Source organism: Gossypium hirsutum, chromosome A13 (assembly GCF_007990345.1).
Source record: "Gossypium hirsutum isolate 1008001.06 chromosome A13, Gossypium_hirsutum_v2.1, whole genome shotgun sequence".
In the NCBI taxonomy this organism is placed as follows: Eukaryota; Viridiplantae; Streptophyta; class Magnoliopsida; order Malvales; family Malvaceae; genus Gossypium; species Gossypium hirsutum.
Window position 1 is genome coordinate 99154669 of NC_053436.1, and position 13568 is coordinate 99168236.

The 13568-nt window shown below is 31.7% G+C and overlaps 3 protein-coding genes across 8 annotated transcripts; all 3 read right to left on the reverse strand.

Moving 5' to 3' along the window:
• Positions 1-226: 226 nt before the first annotated feature.
• On the reverse strand, positions 227-2018 carry LOC107912940 (uncharacterized). Its single transcript, XM_016841333.2, has one exon. The coding sequence runs from the start codon at positions 1617-1619 to the stop codon at positions 525-527; it is 1095 nt and encodes a 364-aa protein (XP_016696822.1). The 5' UTR covers positions 1620-2018; the 3' UTR covers positions 227-524.
• A 2288-nt stretch (positions 2019-4306) lies between these two features.
• Positions 4307-7924, reverse strand: LOC107912941 (renalase). Of its 4 annotated transcripts, none has more exons than XM_016841335.2 (10): positions 7709-7924; positions 7464-7563; positions 7096-7279; positions 6151-6223; positions 5878-6057; positions 5687-5761; positions 5303-5397; positions 5122-5210; positions 4833-5006; positions 4307-4754 (listed from the first exon to the last, which is right to left on the reverse strand). In XM_016841335.2, the coding sequence occupies exons 1-10, from the start codon at positions 7749-7751 to the stop codon at positions 4583-4585; spliced, it is 1185 nt and encodes a 394-aa protein (XP_016696824.2). In that variant the 5' UTR covers positions 7752-7924; the 3' UTR covers positions 4307-4582. The 4 variants fall into 4 exon arrangements, with proteins under 4 accessions (XP_016696824.2, XP_040941323.1, XP_040941324.1 ...); XM_041085389.1 differs by having other exon boundaries at positions 4307-4761; XM_041085390.1 differs by having other exon boundaries at positions 7722-7845.
• A 2994-nt stretch (positions 7925-10918) lies between these two features.
• Positions 10919-12497, reverse strand: LOC107912942 (delta(3,5)-Delta(2,4)-dienoyl-CoA isomerase, peroxisomal). Of its 3 annotated transcripts, none has more exons than XM_016841337.2 (3): positions 12286-12413; positions 11326-12040; positions 10919-11244 (listed from the first exon to the last, which is right to left on the reverse strand). In XM_016841337.2, exons 2-3 carry the CDS (start codon positions 11960-11962, stop codon positions 11054-11056), a joined length of 828 nt encoding a protein of 275 aa, XP_016696826.2. In that variant the 5' UTR covers positions 11963-12040; positions 12286-12413; the 3' UTR covers positions 10919-11053. The 3 variants fall into 3 exon arrangements, with proteins under 3 accessions (XP_016696826.2, XP_040941326.1, XP_040941325.1); XM_041085392.1 differs by lacking the exon at positions 12286-12413 and adding an exon at positions 12121-12279; XM_041085391.1 differs by having other exon boundaries at positions 11326-12497.
• Positions 12498-13568: the final 1071 nt, after the last annotated feature.

The window sequence follows — 13568 nt, forward strand, 5'->3', positions numbered from 1 at the left end:
TAAATTTTAATTCACATATTCATGATATTTTAGCGATGTCTTATAAAAATAATTTTAAGGACCTAATAATTTATATAAAAATAAAAAGGAATGGATGTATTTTGGCGAAAAGAATATAAAGAAGTTAAAAAATGAGTAGGAAAGCTGGCATCATTTCCCAAGCTCCACACTAAACAACAAAGCTCAAATATATGTATATTTAAATATTGAAGAGACAGATAGTCACTAAGAGACAAATTAGATCATATATTAGATAAGAGGTGTAACATGAGTATCACCAAAGACTGGAAAATGAAATCACGATTTCAAATCCAGCGCGTGAAGTCCAAAACTCATTGCCCATAGCCAGAGTGAGTGTGTAGTCACAGTCTCAAAACTCATCAACAGGGAAAAACAGAGATTCCATATCTTTCGGATCATCAAATCCAAAATCCATGCGTATGAAAGAAAAATGGGTACTATTTACGTCTAAGTTACAAAAAACAAAATGTGGGATTAAATTAAAATCTCAAAAAAAAAAAAGGCTACGTTTTGTTTCTGATGCCGCTGTTATTACATTGACGCGCTTTGCTGTTGTTGTTTGCTCCATTTGCAGTCTTTTGTGGGGAAGATGAGAACAAGTTTCCGAATCCAAAAACGTAGCCTGATTTTGAAGATCCTCGTAATGAACACACGGGGACGTTAAGTACTGGTGTGATCCTTACGTTAGCTGAATATGACCTTTCCATCCCTCTTTGTTTAAACCTGGGACCACCATTGAAACTACTTGGACTGCTTGAACTTCTCTCCAGGCTTTGAAACACTATTTTCCCTGACGAGTTCATTCTTGGACTATCTACTGATACTCCCCGGCTTGTCGTTGCATCCCTCCGGCTCCTCCTCCGTCCTGTTCGATCCCCACCGGTAGTTTCACTCCCTCTCGGTTTAACCATCCTCATCCTGGGTCTGGAAGGAGCGAAAGGGTTGGGGCTGGGCTTATCGGAATCAAGGGACAGCCTTGGGAGATCTTCGTGTTCGTGTTCATGTTCGTGGCTTGATGTTGAAGAAGAAAGGGATAACCTTGATGAAGATATGGAAAAGGACTCGCTGTCTGAGTCTTTTAACAGTGGAAGGTTTAATGAAGATGAAGACTTTGAGCTTCTATGGAGGAAATGTTTGAGAGATTTGGAGCATTGTGGCTCTGGTTTATGGGGCTGGTTAGTGTTTTGGGACAATTTTTTAAGACCCAGAAGTTCCCTCCACCTGCTGGAACACCTTGGAGCTCTGGGAGAAAACAAGTAAGGATCCATGTCCATTCCACGGCGAGGCTTGGAAGTTTCCGGCGACTTGATCTCAGACGAAGGATGATGTTGTTGTTTAAGTGATGAGAAATGTAAAGGCAGGAGCTTACCATTAGAGAAAAGCTCATCAGCTGGAAGCATATTAGTGACTGGATCTTGAAGCCTGAACTCAAAGTCACCAGCCGGTGGTGTCTCTTGGAGCTCTGGTTCAACAGGATCTGTCGGAACCGACTTAGGTAGCTCCTTTTCTCGGCTCAACGACATCCTACGACTCAGCCAACCATATGGTTGGAAACTTTCCGGCGAGATACCCATGTTGTTAACACAAGCTGAAGCCATCAAACCAAAAAATAAAAAATAATAAAAAAACCCAGTTGAAAAAGGAAAATTTACATTAAATTCACCGCTGGGGTTTAGATCTCAAATGGAGGGAGGGGTATTAGCTCTGTTTTTGGGCTTGGTTTTGGTTAGGCTTTGTTAGAGTTTGGAGGGTGATAAGAACCTGTTAAAAAAGAGTGAAGAAGGGGGAAAGGGGGGAAATGTAATATATAGGGAGTAAAAAGTTGAAGCTTTTAGGGGGTTTGGGTGGGCTCCAAAATTGTTTATTATAAATTTTTGACCTTTTGCTTGTTTGGGTGTGTGTCTTTTTGAATGTGATTATGGGAAATGTTTAGGGTTGGTTTTGTTTTTGGTGACATGATGTTTCATCTATTGGTTTTTAGTTCTTGTTATGTCGGGAAGTTTACACTTACAAATTATGATTATGCTTTCTTATCCCATTTTCAATGTATTTTCATGATTGAGGGGAAAAAGGGAAATCTTCTTGCTTGTCAAAAGATGCTGCCAATCACTTTATTTAATGAAATCCTTGTATTTATATCTTAAACCTTTTTTTTTTACTTTATTAACTTTAAAATTATAATTCATTTGTTGTTAACATACAACAAACAAACTCTTGTGACTTCAAAATTAAATTAAAAGATTCTGGGGCAAACTTTACGGTGGTCGATTGTGTTATACAGCTTTTAAATATTTATTTAAAATTTTCAAAAAATTATTTTGTTATATTTACTGTACTCTAACTATCAATATTTTTTCTATGATATAAACGATTAATTATGAAATATGTTTCATTTCCAATTTTTAAACTCTCATCTCATAGTTAAAAAATTAAGGTGAATAATAACCACATCACATATTATTATTAAAAATTTTAAATTTGTTATGTGATTTAATTAGTTATGTGATTTAATTATTTTAGAGGATTAACAAGAATTTTTAAAAATTTCACACGCATAATAAAAAAAAAAATAAAAAATTACACTAACAATCACTCAAGTTTGATACAACTCACAGAACAATTACTCTAATTTCAATTCAGTTACTCAATTTTTAAAAAATAACAATTAGTCACTAATGTTATAAAAAAAGAGATAAATTAATCACCCATTAATATTTTCCATCACAGGCTTAACAAGACAGTTGACGTGGCCAGTTAACTTGTTACATTGGACGAGGCAAAGTTGAGTGAATATTTTATTCGTCATTCCTTTCCCATTTTTTTTAATAAACGGCCCAATATTTTTATTTTTGCATAAATAGCCTAAAATGTTTATGCTTCTTGTTCTCCATCCCAACAATCTCGCTTCCCCCACAACTCGTCATCAAGACCAAGCCATCGCCGTCAAGCCCCATCATCAAGCTTCAGCTGGGAAGAAAAGTTTACATCATCATACGCTCACCATCAATTGCCAAACAAATCCTCAAATACCTCAACACTATCTTCGCCAACCGCAACATTCCGGTGGCGGCCATAAACGAAGCCTTCGGCGAACTTGACATTGTGTGGAGATCCAACGGCCCAAAATTGCACAAGCTACGTAAGCTCGTCGTGCTTGAAATCATGAGCGACAAAGGCCTCAATGCCTACTACGAATTTCGCCGATGAAAGATCCGACAAATGGTGAAGAAAAACCATAGGAAAACCGAGGCACCCATTAACCTCAACTAGCAAATATTCTTAACAACGCTGAGCGTTACAATCAGCATGCTATGGGGTGGTTCGCTGAACGGAGAATAAGCAAAGCTTGGGCTTGAAATTAAGGATCGATTAGAGGAATTTGTGGGATTAATGGGAGAACTCGACCTTTCTGACATTTTCTATGCTCAGGCCATTCAATTTAAAACCACCAAGCGTTTTGTCGTGGTTTTATGGGTTTCTCGAATCAATGATAGAGCAAGGAACGAAGCTATGAGAGAAACCAAAAATGGCGGACAGCAAGGATTTTCCCCAACAATTGTTGGAGCTGGACCATTTTTTGTAGCAATTATAATTACCATATTTTTCCAGTTTCTGAAACAAGAAAGGAAGAAAAACATGGATAAAAAACATTATTTAGATTGTATATTTTTTTCTCTTCTCCTTCTTCTACTACCCAACTAGTCATTTAAACAACAGCTAGATGCCAACATGGCCAGTTATGACAAGTTAAATTTCCGTCATGTCTGTAATAAAAAATAGTACGGAAAATTCATTTGATATTTTTTAAAAGTTGAATGACCGAATTGAAATCAGAATAATTATTTTATCAATTATATCAAAATTAAGTAACTATTAATATAATTTACCCATAAAAAATTTCAAACCTTCAAGGGAAAGGTAAGGCCCCCTCTAGCTCCAACAATTGCTCTAAAATAATTTGAGTTAAATAATTAACTTTTTTGGAGGAGCAAAATTGCAATTTTTTCGTTTGAACCACTAATTCTCAAAAATCAAAGTGCAATTGCATCATTTAATTAAGGAGGCTGCCCCTTGCTTCTGTTGGTATTTTTTATAATAATTTACAAATTTTGATGAAAAATGATTAAATTAAAAAAACTAATCAATACAGAAAAACTAATTTTTAATTTGTTAAGTACAAAAATTAAATCATTTTATCAAAGTACAAAAACCAATAAAATATTCAACTTTTATTAAACTAACCTAAATAAACATATAGAGCTTTAATAAATTGTAAGCTAATATGTGAATGTAAATAAATATTGATGATCATATGTTTAATAAAGGGTAAACAAGTGTTTTGACATCATTAAAATAATGGGTTCATTGAAGAGATCGTATTTCAGGGTTGATGAGATGAATGAAAATAATATGCATTGAAAGTAAGTAAATTAACAAAATGGTGAAACCCTTGGAATAAATCCCAACGCCCTTGCTGGTAATATTAAAATCTTGCTCTTCCTACATCATGTTCAAACATGTCATGCAGCCAACATCAAGGGAAAGCAAATCAAAGGTTATATTATAGGGTGCCGATTAAGCCTTTAAGCTTAGAAGCAGCAGCCAAGCCACTGAGAATTGCACCTTCAACATTTGGACTCAAACAGAAATCCCCACAGATTGCCAGTTTCTTCTTCTCACTCCAGACACATTTCTCTTCCTTGGCTATGCTTGTTGCTGGGAAGGCACTTCCCCTGTAAAATATGCCAATTTTTCAATACCTATGCAATGAGAACAAAGTGCTTGCTTTTTGTGTTGATTTTACGCCTTACCATCTATGAGCTTTCATGAAAAATGGCTGCGGAATAGTGAGACCTGTGCCGAGGAACTCTTGAAGCATCTCATTCCCCACTTTCGACAACGTTTCTTTCGAAGGTTTCTCAAGGCCTGATTGAGCAATCACATCCTTGGCATACTCCGTTGTTGAATGCAATACCCATCGTTCACTGTGCATTCCAGAAACAAGCCACGTAAGAATGTGCCGAAAACTAACATTAATAATACAAACTTCAATTGCTTGGCCCAGAAATGGGGTCATTATGCAATATATAAAAACCGTGCCTTGTGGAAGAGCGCCCTGGCTTGCTGCTTTCACAGTGTGCCCGGCTTAAAACCTTAGAATTGGTGAACGACAACCCATTTGCAGGTACCTGAATTGTCAAACAAAAACTACATGTCAAAGACCATATTGGTTAGTTTTGCAGAATAAAATCTCTTTTCTTCCAGTTGGCCAATATCTCACCAAAGACAAAGGTTCATTGAATCCTAGCATTAGAGCAAAACAAGGATCAATGGGAATATCGTGCAGTTTCACTAACTCCGGAGCCAAACTCAAATCTGTATGGAACACAGCAGACGAAGGTGAGGATAATAACTTGTCAATAGCATATTCCATTCTTCTTTGTGTCTCTTTTACCTTTAAAATGATAAATAAATATAAAAACAGAAAGATTCCCAAACTATATATTTGTTTAATCTCATAATATATATATAATGTTTTGTTGGGAGTACAATTAAATAAAATTTTGGAAGCTACTTAATGTGAAGGAGAAAACTTCCCTGTCCAATAGATGCAATCATTTCACCCTGAATTACCTCCAAAGATTATGCTTAAATATTCTTTTACCTCCAGCTAGGTAGAGTTGACTTTTGTGATAACCACAGTTATTGCTGAGTTCTTGTATTACCTTCGTGATAATATCTAGTCATGGTTGCATAAAATATTACACATGGTACATGGACCATAAAGGATTAAATAACATGCACAGCTGGATTTGCAACAATGGGTTACTAAAACCTAAACATAAACTTTCATACCAAGAGGGGGCGGTTGTCCTGTTATCGCTGTAAACCTTGGTGAAGCAATGTTTTTGTCTGATGCCACCACTCCCTTAAAATGTCCAAGATGCTGTCCGTCCAAACCTATCAATGACCATAGATTCTCGTGTTCTAACCATTCAAACTTCCCGATGCCCATATTAAACTTACTGTCTACTCCTGAAGAACAGATAAAGTGGAAGCATGGAAGTTTAGGTGTAAGTCCAACCTCAATAAGTAGTTGAAAAACAAAGCAGTCATCTTGCTACACACCAGGCTCGTGGCACAACGCTTTGCAAATGGAATTCATTCCAGGCACACCAACATACTTCTTGCTTTCTCTTTCCTAAAAGGGAATTAGTTCAGGAAAAAATTATTTGAGAAGAAAGCTTAATGGTGTTTACCATTTCCATTTAAGGATGAACATGACAGATGTAATAAGACTCACAAATTTAGTTTTTCAAGCTATTGAAATTAATGTTAATGAACTATGCTGATTGCAAACAAGGCTTACAAAAATAATTTTACTTTTTTTTTTTTCCTTTCAAACAATTATTATTTGGCATGAAATTATAGACATATATGCCAAAGTCCACAAGACAGAATGGAATAGTTCCCCCTCCTTTTCCTTACTTCCGCAAAGAGAGGAAATTCCAGTGTATCAAACAGAGAACTAAAGCAATAATACCAAACAGTAGAGTTTATTACATATCACCAGTTTTTATTTGTCTAAAAAATGGGCATCTGTGAGAATATATATATATAAAATATAAACATCAGAATCAATACTAGAGCTGGATGTTGACCAACTATGCAACATAAAAAAGAGAACCCCTACAATCATAAACAGCCAGCTGATGAAGGGTTAAATGAAAGAACCCCTACAAGTGAATCAAGCTGAAGAGTGCATGAACATAAAAAAGAACAATATAGCAAGCAAGCACTTACGAAGCAGCTATAGCAAGGATCATTAACGTTTAACAGTATCCTATTAACTTTTTTTTTAAAAAAAAAAAAGGAAGAGAAGTTCCAAGCTTCTAAGAAATCAACAAAAAAGCATCAATTCAAGCACATAAGCAATTCAAAAACATCTTTCCCTCTCCTCATAAGCAAGTTAAGATATAGTTAAGATAAAACCATGCAAATAAACAAATAATAGTACCATTAGGTGGAGCAAAAGAAGTGAAGAACAAATAGTATAATAATAGTTACAAGAACCTGGTGTTCAGTGTTGACAAATTTGTTGGTGAAACAATCAAAAGACCCAAAATTCGATTTCCATTCAGCAACAAGGCCTCTTGATTCCCACTCAGTAACAACACTCAACACATCGGGATTTGTCACTGTGAAATAAGGAGCACCATGATCGAATAACAGCTCTCTCCCATCTTCACTTATCTCTCTAAATTCCCAAAGTTACATATTACCAAAAACAACAATAATTCATTAAACTATGCACTTTAAAATTTTATTTCTGCTTCCCAAAACACCAGCAAATACTAGAATATAAAAAAGGGTAGCCAAAATTCGTCAAAGAAAATGAATTTTTAATTAAAAAAATAGATGGAGAGAAACAAAAAAGGAACCTTCTTTGAGACATGCGGCCCCCAGGACCCCTGGCAGAGTCAAAAAGGATCACTGAAATTCCATTCCTTGCCAAAGTAGCGGCACAAACAGACCCTGAAACTGTGAATTTCAAGTTTTTAAAGTTAACAAAATAATGATAATAATAAATTAAAAAAAGATCAGAGGAGTGGGGTTCTAATTTTTGTTTATTAGTGGATGGAGAAAGAGAAAGTGGGATGTTATAGTAGATAGTAAGTATGGCTACTTCCGCTTCCCACCACGGCAACCTTGGCGACAGTGTTTTGCATTCTATCCCGGTAGGTGTCGTAAACGGTGATGCTAATCAATTGGGGCTCGTGTGAGTGTGAATTGAGCCTTCTTTTTTCTTTGAGTAATGATCGGAAAGCGGGGCTGGGGCTTTTTTACTCGGCGTTGCCATGTGAAGCTGCACTGCCTCTTACCGATTTCTGGGTAAACTCCTAAGTTAGTCACCCGACTTTTGTAAGTTTTCATTTTAAGCACCATTCATTAATAATCAATGCTAAATTTTAATAAATTTTCATTTTGGTTAATGATTTTTTTAATAATTAAATTTAGTTATATAATAAGTAATTTAAAAAATATATAGTATCAAATCTAAAAATTTAAAATTTATTTTTTAGGCTAACTTTTCTAAAAAATAATTATACTCATTTCAGTAAGATTTATTTTAGTATCAAATTTGATATTGTAGTATAAAATTTTAATATAAGTAATTTTAAAATAATTAATATTCATTCGTTATTTAGATATAATTTTTTTAAATATGATATTATTATTTTTCACATAAGTATAAAAATAATTTTGAAATTTCAAATGAAATTGATTGGTATATTTTAAATTTTAATATATATTTTTAACTAGTTTTTTTTTCTCATGTGATATACATGTTGATTATATGTATTAATTAAGATAATATAATTAAGAGAATAAAAAACACGATAATAAAAAAATGTGTAATATGAATTCATCAAATTAAAAATAAACAAAAATTTACATTGCACAGATTTATTTCTTTAATTTTGAAATTTTTGATAAAATTCTTAATTTTTTAATATATAGTAGATTTATACATAATAAAAATTTGAATTGAAAATAATAATAGATAACTGAATTACTGAACACATAAAAGCATTACTTCAATTTAATATTTGAAAATTTAGTCATAATTATTTGATTTAAAGGTAGTTGAAAGACATATTTATCAACATATTTGTTAGCATTTTAATTACAATGTACTTCTATGAATTTATGAAATATAGATTTTAATTACTTATCATTTTTAAGATTTATAAATTTTTTTTTTTTTGGTAAAAGAAGCGAGGCTAAGCCACTCTAATGGTTGTAAGATTGTTGGACTTAAATATTCTTACAAGGGCACTAATGTACTATATCTTAATGCCATAAGGGCTGGGGAAGCTATAAAAATTTGAGAAGGGTTGAAATTAAATTGTATATTTTTATGATAATAAAAATATAATTTTATTATTTTAATATCCTATACCTTTATAATTTTTAAATGATTAAATCAAAATTTTATCATTTTCGAGTAGATCAAAGTGTAATTTTACCATTATAAATTTAAAATTTTGAAAATTTTTTATTTTAATGGGGGTCGGGCCCTGCCAACCCCTAGATTCACCACTACAGGGATATTAAATAGACATCTTAATATAATATTTGTTGTAAATTTATTAGCAAGATTTAACTATTTTCCAATAAATAGATATTATAAAATTAATTATATGTTTAAATATATCAAGAGGACGATTATAATGGGGATATTTTCCTCAAATGATTTTTGGTCTCAATTAGTTGGCTATTTTGAGCTAGGTTCTTATCAGATCCGCATAAAAGATTATCTTAAAAATTATATATATTTGGCTTATGAATGTAAAAAGCCCCTCAAATTAAAAAAAAAATTTAAGTTCCTCCTCTCTTTTTTTTGTACTCAATTGAGCACATGAACTTTCAAAATGCATAAAAAATGCCCTCAAACTTCTTCAAAAAAAGCAATTAAGCCCCTATTTTTTTTACTCAATTGGATACTTAAACTTTCAAAATACATCAAAAAGACCCTCAAATTTTTTAAAAAAAGTAATTAAGCCCTGCTCTTATTAAAATTAGAAAAAATTATAAAAATAATAAATTTTAGAAAAATTATTAAATTTTAATAAAAAGAAAAAAATTAAAAATTATATTTTTTTATAAAAATCGTAAAAAAAATTAGTGTGGCGGAAAATGACAAAATAAAATAAAATTTTAAAAAAAGTCATAGAAAAATTATAAAATTCTTCTTTTGGTACTTAATTTTTATAAAAAAATTTAAGAAATTTATATATCTTTACATTTTGTATAATTTTCTTATGACTTTATAAAATTTTATAATTTTTTTAAAAATTTCTATATATTTTATAATTTTTTATGATTTTTATAAAATTTTACAATTTTTTAATTTTTTAATTTTACAATTTTTTAATTTTTAATAATATTTTAATTAAAATTTAATAATATTTATATCTTTTATTGATTTTAAGTTTTTATATATTTTAATAATTTTTAATAAAAGCACGGGCTTAATTGCTTTTTTTGAAAAAAATTTGAGTGTCTTTTTTATGCATTTTAAAAATTCAAGTATTTAATTGAGTACAAAAAAAAGGGCTTAATTGCTTTTTTGAAAAGGTTTGAGGGCCTTTTTGATGCATTTTGAAAGTTCAATTACTTAAATGAGTGCAAAAAAAAAACATAGGCTTAATTGTTTTTTTTTTAAAAAAAAATTGAGAGCTTTTTGCATCCTTAAGCCTATATATTTACATATGAATGTACAAAAATACAACGGTGTTCAACAACAAACATTAGTGGTTGCTTCCTCAAATCATGCAAAACTATTTGCACTACATGAGGCTAGTTTGAAGTGTTTGGTTAAGACTAATGACCCAACATATCATAAAGCTATGTAAGGTACTAACTATTTTATATAAAAATAATACAAACTTGTATAGCTCAATTAGTAGGATATACATCAAAGGAAATATAACGAATCATATTTTCACCAAAATTAATTTTTACTCATCATCTTTAAAATAAATGTGAGATAAAAGTTCAACAAAATGGCTAGTGATAATTTAGTAGATCTGTTTATCCATATATTACCAATTGCAAAATTTGAAAGACATTTATAGAAAATTAGAATTCATCAATTTAAAGATGTTAAGTGACATTGTCATCCTTAGGGGAGTCTAAGGATGGATTTATATAGGTGATTGAGTGCACTAAAATACGTTTAGTTTATTTTTTTATCTCAAACTATAATATTATTATAGTATTTAATATCACTGCCATCACTTTTTTTAGTAACTAAACACAACGGCTATTTAAATTCATGTTTTATTATTTTTCTTTAATCACTGAAATTTTTTTTAGTAACAAAGACAGATTAAATTAGAAAAGTGGACCCATATCACATCGAATTAACCATAATTACTACATAAACTTGAAGTTGGCTTGATTCTAACCAGCTACCCATTCCTATTAAACATACCAAATTTCAAATAAAAGAAAAACATCAAATTTAAAGCTTAGCAAAAGTAGGTTTCCTTTTTTGTTTTTGAGCAGAGCTTGCCTCTGTCAGATCTTCTGACAAAAGCATGGAAGAGTTCCAAGTTGCAACATAATCCAACCCTTGTTCCACATTCACATCCCTGCTTCGTATCAACACCGCTTTTGTTCCCACCACCGCTAGCGGCGGCTTCCCTCCGATTCCTGCCATCCAAACAACTCCTTTTCATCATTTATGTCTGCAAAAGTATTGAAATTAAATGAGGAAACCAACCACCAACTTACCCTCTGCAATGGTGCGAACGCCTTCTTTCAGTTCCTCCCTCGAACCGAAAACCCGAGAAACCAGGCCCAATTCCTTGGCCTCATCACCCGAGAACCTCCTTCCCGTCAACGACAACTCCATGGCCTTCCCAAACCCTACTATCCCGGGTAGTCTCTGGAGCGTACCGAGATCGGCGGTAATAGCCAAATCCACTTCCTTGACAGAAAAAATTGCATCCTTAGTACAATACCTTATGTCACAGGCAGTCACGATATTGATCCCCAAGCCAAGACACGCGCCGTGTATCGCCGCGATTACAGGCTTCCGGCACCGCTCCATGGCGGTGATCGCATCTTGCAGGAACTTGATTTTTCTCCGTAACCGTTCGCTGGTGCGGCCTTGATCTCCCGAGTTATCATCGGCCATAGCTGCGAGGCTTTTAAGGTCGATACCTCCGCAGAAGTGGTTGCCGGACCCGGATAGAACGATGACAGCGACGGTAGGGTTTTGGTCGAGCGCATTAAGAACTTTGGGGAATTCACTAAAGAAATTGAGTCCAAGTGCATTACTGACAGATGGGCGGTTTATGATTAGGTTAAAAACTCCAGAATTTGGCGATTCTTGCTGAATCTTCAGAGTTTCATACTTCTCTTCCATTTTATTCTCTGAAAAAATGTGATAACTGGCCAAATAAATTGATACAAATTATGCTTCAATTCCCACAGTATTCTACAGCTGCCAAAATCGAGAACAATTTCTCTATAAAAACGGAAGCCAAAGATACAGAAACGGCAACAGATAATATAGCAAAATACCAGATTTAAAACCCAACGAAATACAATCTAAATCTTTCAAAAACTACCAACAACAAGAATTTGATTTGATTTAATAAGTAACCCAGAAAAATAAAAGAAAAAGAATCAGAAAACAAAGAGGCGTGGGGATTGTATTTGCTGGGACTTGAAGGAGAGAAGCCAAACCTTTGACAGATGAAAACGGAAAGAATATAACTGGTTTGGTTGTATTAGAATTTTCATGGTTTATATGATTTAATAACTAATTTTGAAATAATAAAATCATAAGAAATATTATATTAAATTATATTATATGACATTTCTAAAATAAATAAAAAAAATTACTCGCATGATTAATTTTTAAAAATTGATTCAAGATTTGCAGTATACAATTATATGTGAACATCTCTCAATCTTATCATATCTTATTAGATCTGCGAATTTAATTTAGCATTACTTCTACTTTTGATTCAAGTTAAATTCTTTTTGCTTCTACTTTTGGTTAAAAAAGTGTTTTTGTAACATTTTTTTTTTCAAAAACATTTTTGAAAAGCTCAAAAGTATATTATTTAATAATAATTTTATTTCCAAAGAACACAGTGCTTTTTAGAAGTAATGCTAACTTGGATCTTAATTCAATTAGGGCTAGTTTAACAATGCTTTTGAGAAGTATTGTGGAAAAATATTTTTGAAAAGTACTTTTAAAAAGTTTAGTTTAAAATTTGAGTCTTTAGCATTATTATTAAAAAGTACTTCTAAAAAATAAAATATTCATTTTAGACATATTATTAAGTAATAAATATATATTTAAATAATATTTAAATTAATTAATATAATTATATTTTAGTAAGAATATAAAAAAATTATTATATCTTATTGTTAATATTTTAATATATAAAATATAAAATTTAAATTTTTTAAGCAATAAATATTAATTATTTATAAAATTTAATTAGAATATATAAACTATATTTTGAATATTTAAATATAAACATTAAATATTTGTAATTAGTATTTTAAAAAACATTATTAGAGGGATAAAAAAGTAATTAAGCACCAAAAGTGTTTTTGGGAGAGAAAAAGATAAAAATTTTAGTTTCTCCTCCTCATAAGTGTTTTTCGAAAGTGCTTTTGAAAAATAAAAAACAGTTTGTTTATTTCATTCAAAAGTACTTTTAGAATCAGAAATGCTTTTTTTAAGCACTACTAAACATGCTCTTAATCTCAAATTGTTGGTTTTAGGGTGAGTTTGGATGGGTAGTGCTTATTAGATACTGTAGCGCGAGACAAAAAGTAAGCTAAACGTACCACATCGCATTGTCCATCCAAACGCACACTTAATCTAGATTGTATTAGTTCTAAATCCATTTATGCGATAATAGTTTGATTCTATTTAATGATTACTCGGACAATCTATTTATAATAATTTAATATTTATAATTACTTCAACATATATTTATTATTATATT

What these genes read in the sequence shown, in the direction of transcription:
- LOC107912940 (XM_016841333.2), bottom strand. Translation starts at nt 1,619, where the DNA reads ATGGCTTCAGCTTGTGTTAACAACATGGGTATCTCGCCGGAAAGTTTC.
- LOC107912941 (XM_016841335.2), bottom strand. Translation starts at nt 7,751, where the DNA reads ATGCAAAACACTGTCGCCAAGGTTGCCGTGGTGGGAAGCGGAA. An exon ending in AGGACAACCGCCCCCTCTTG is followed by an intron (nt 5,762 to 5,877) that starts GTATGAAAGTTT and finishes AACCATGACTAG; the next exon opens with ATATTATCACGAAGGTAATA. An exon ending in TTCATGAAAGCTCATAGATG is followed by an intron (nt 4,755 to 4,832) that starts GTAAGGCGTAAA and finishes CATATTTTACAG; the next exon opens with GGGAAGTGCCTTCCCAGCAA.
- LOC107912942 (XM_041085391.1), bottom strand. Translation starts at nt 11,962, where the DNA reads ATGGAAGAGAAGTATGAAACTCTGAAGATTCAGCAAGAATCGCCAAAT. An exon ending in CGTTCGCACCATTGCAGAGG is followed by an intron (nt 11,245 to 11,325) that starts GTAAGTTGGTGG and finishes TTTGGATGGCAG; the next exon opens with GAATCGGAGGGAAGCCGCCG.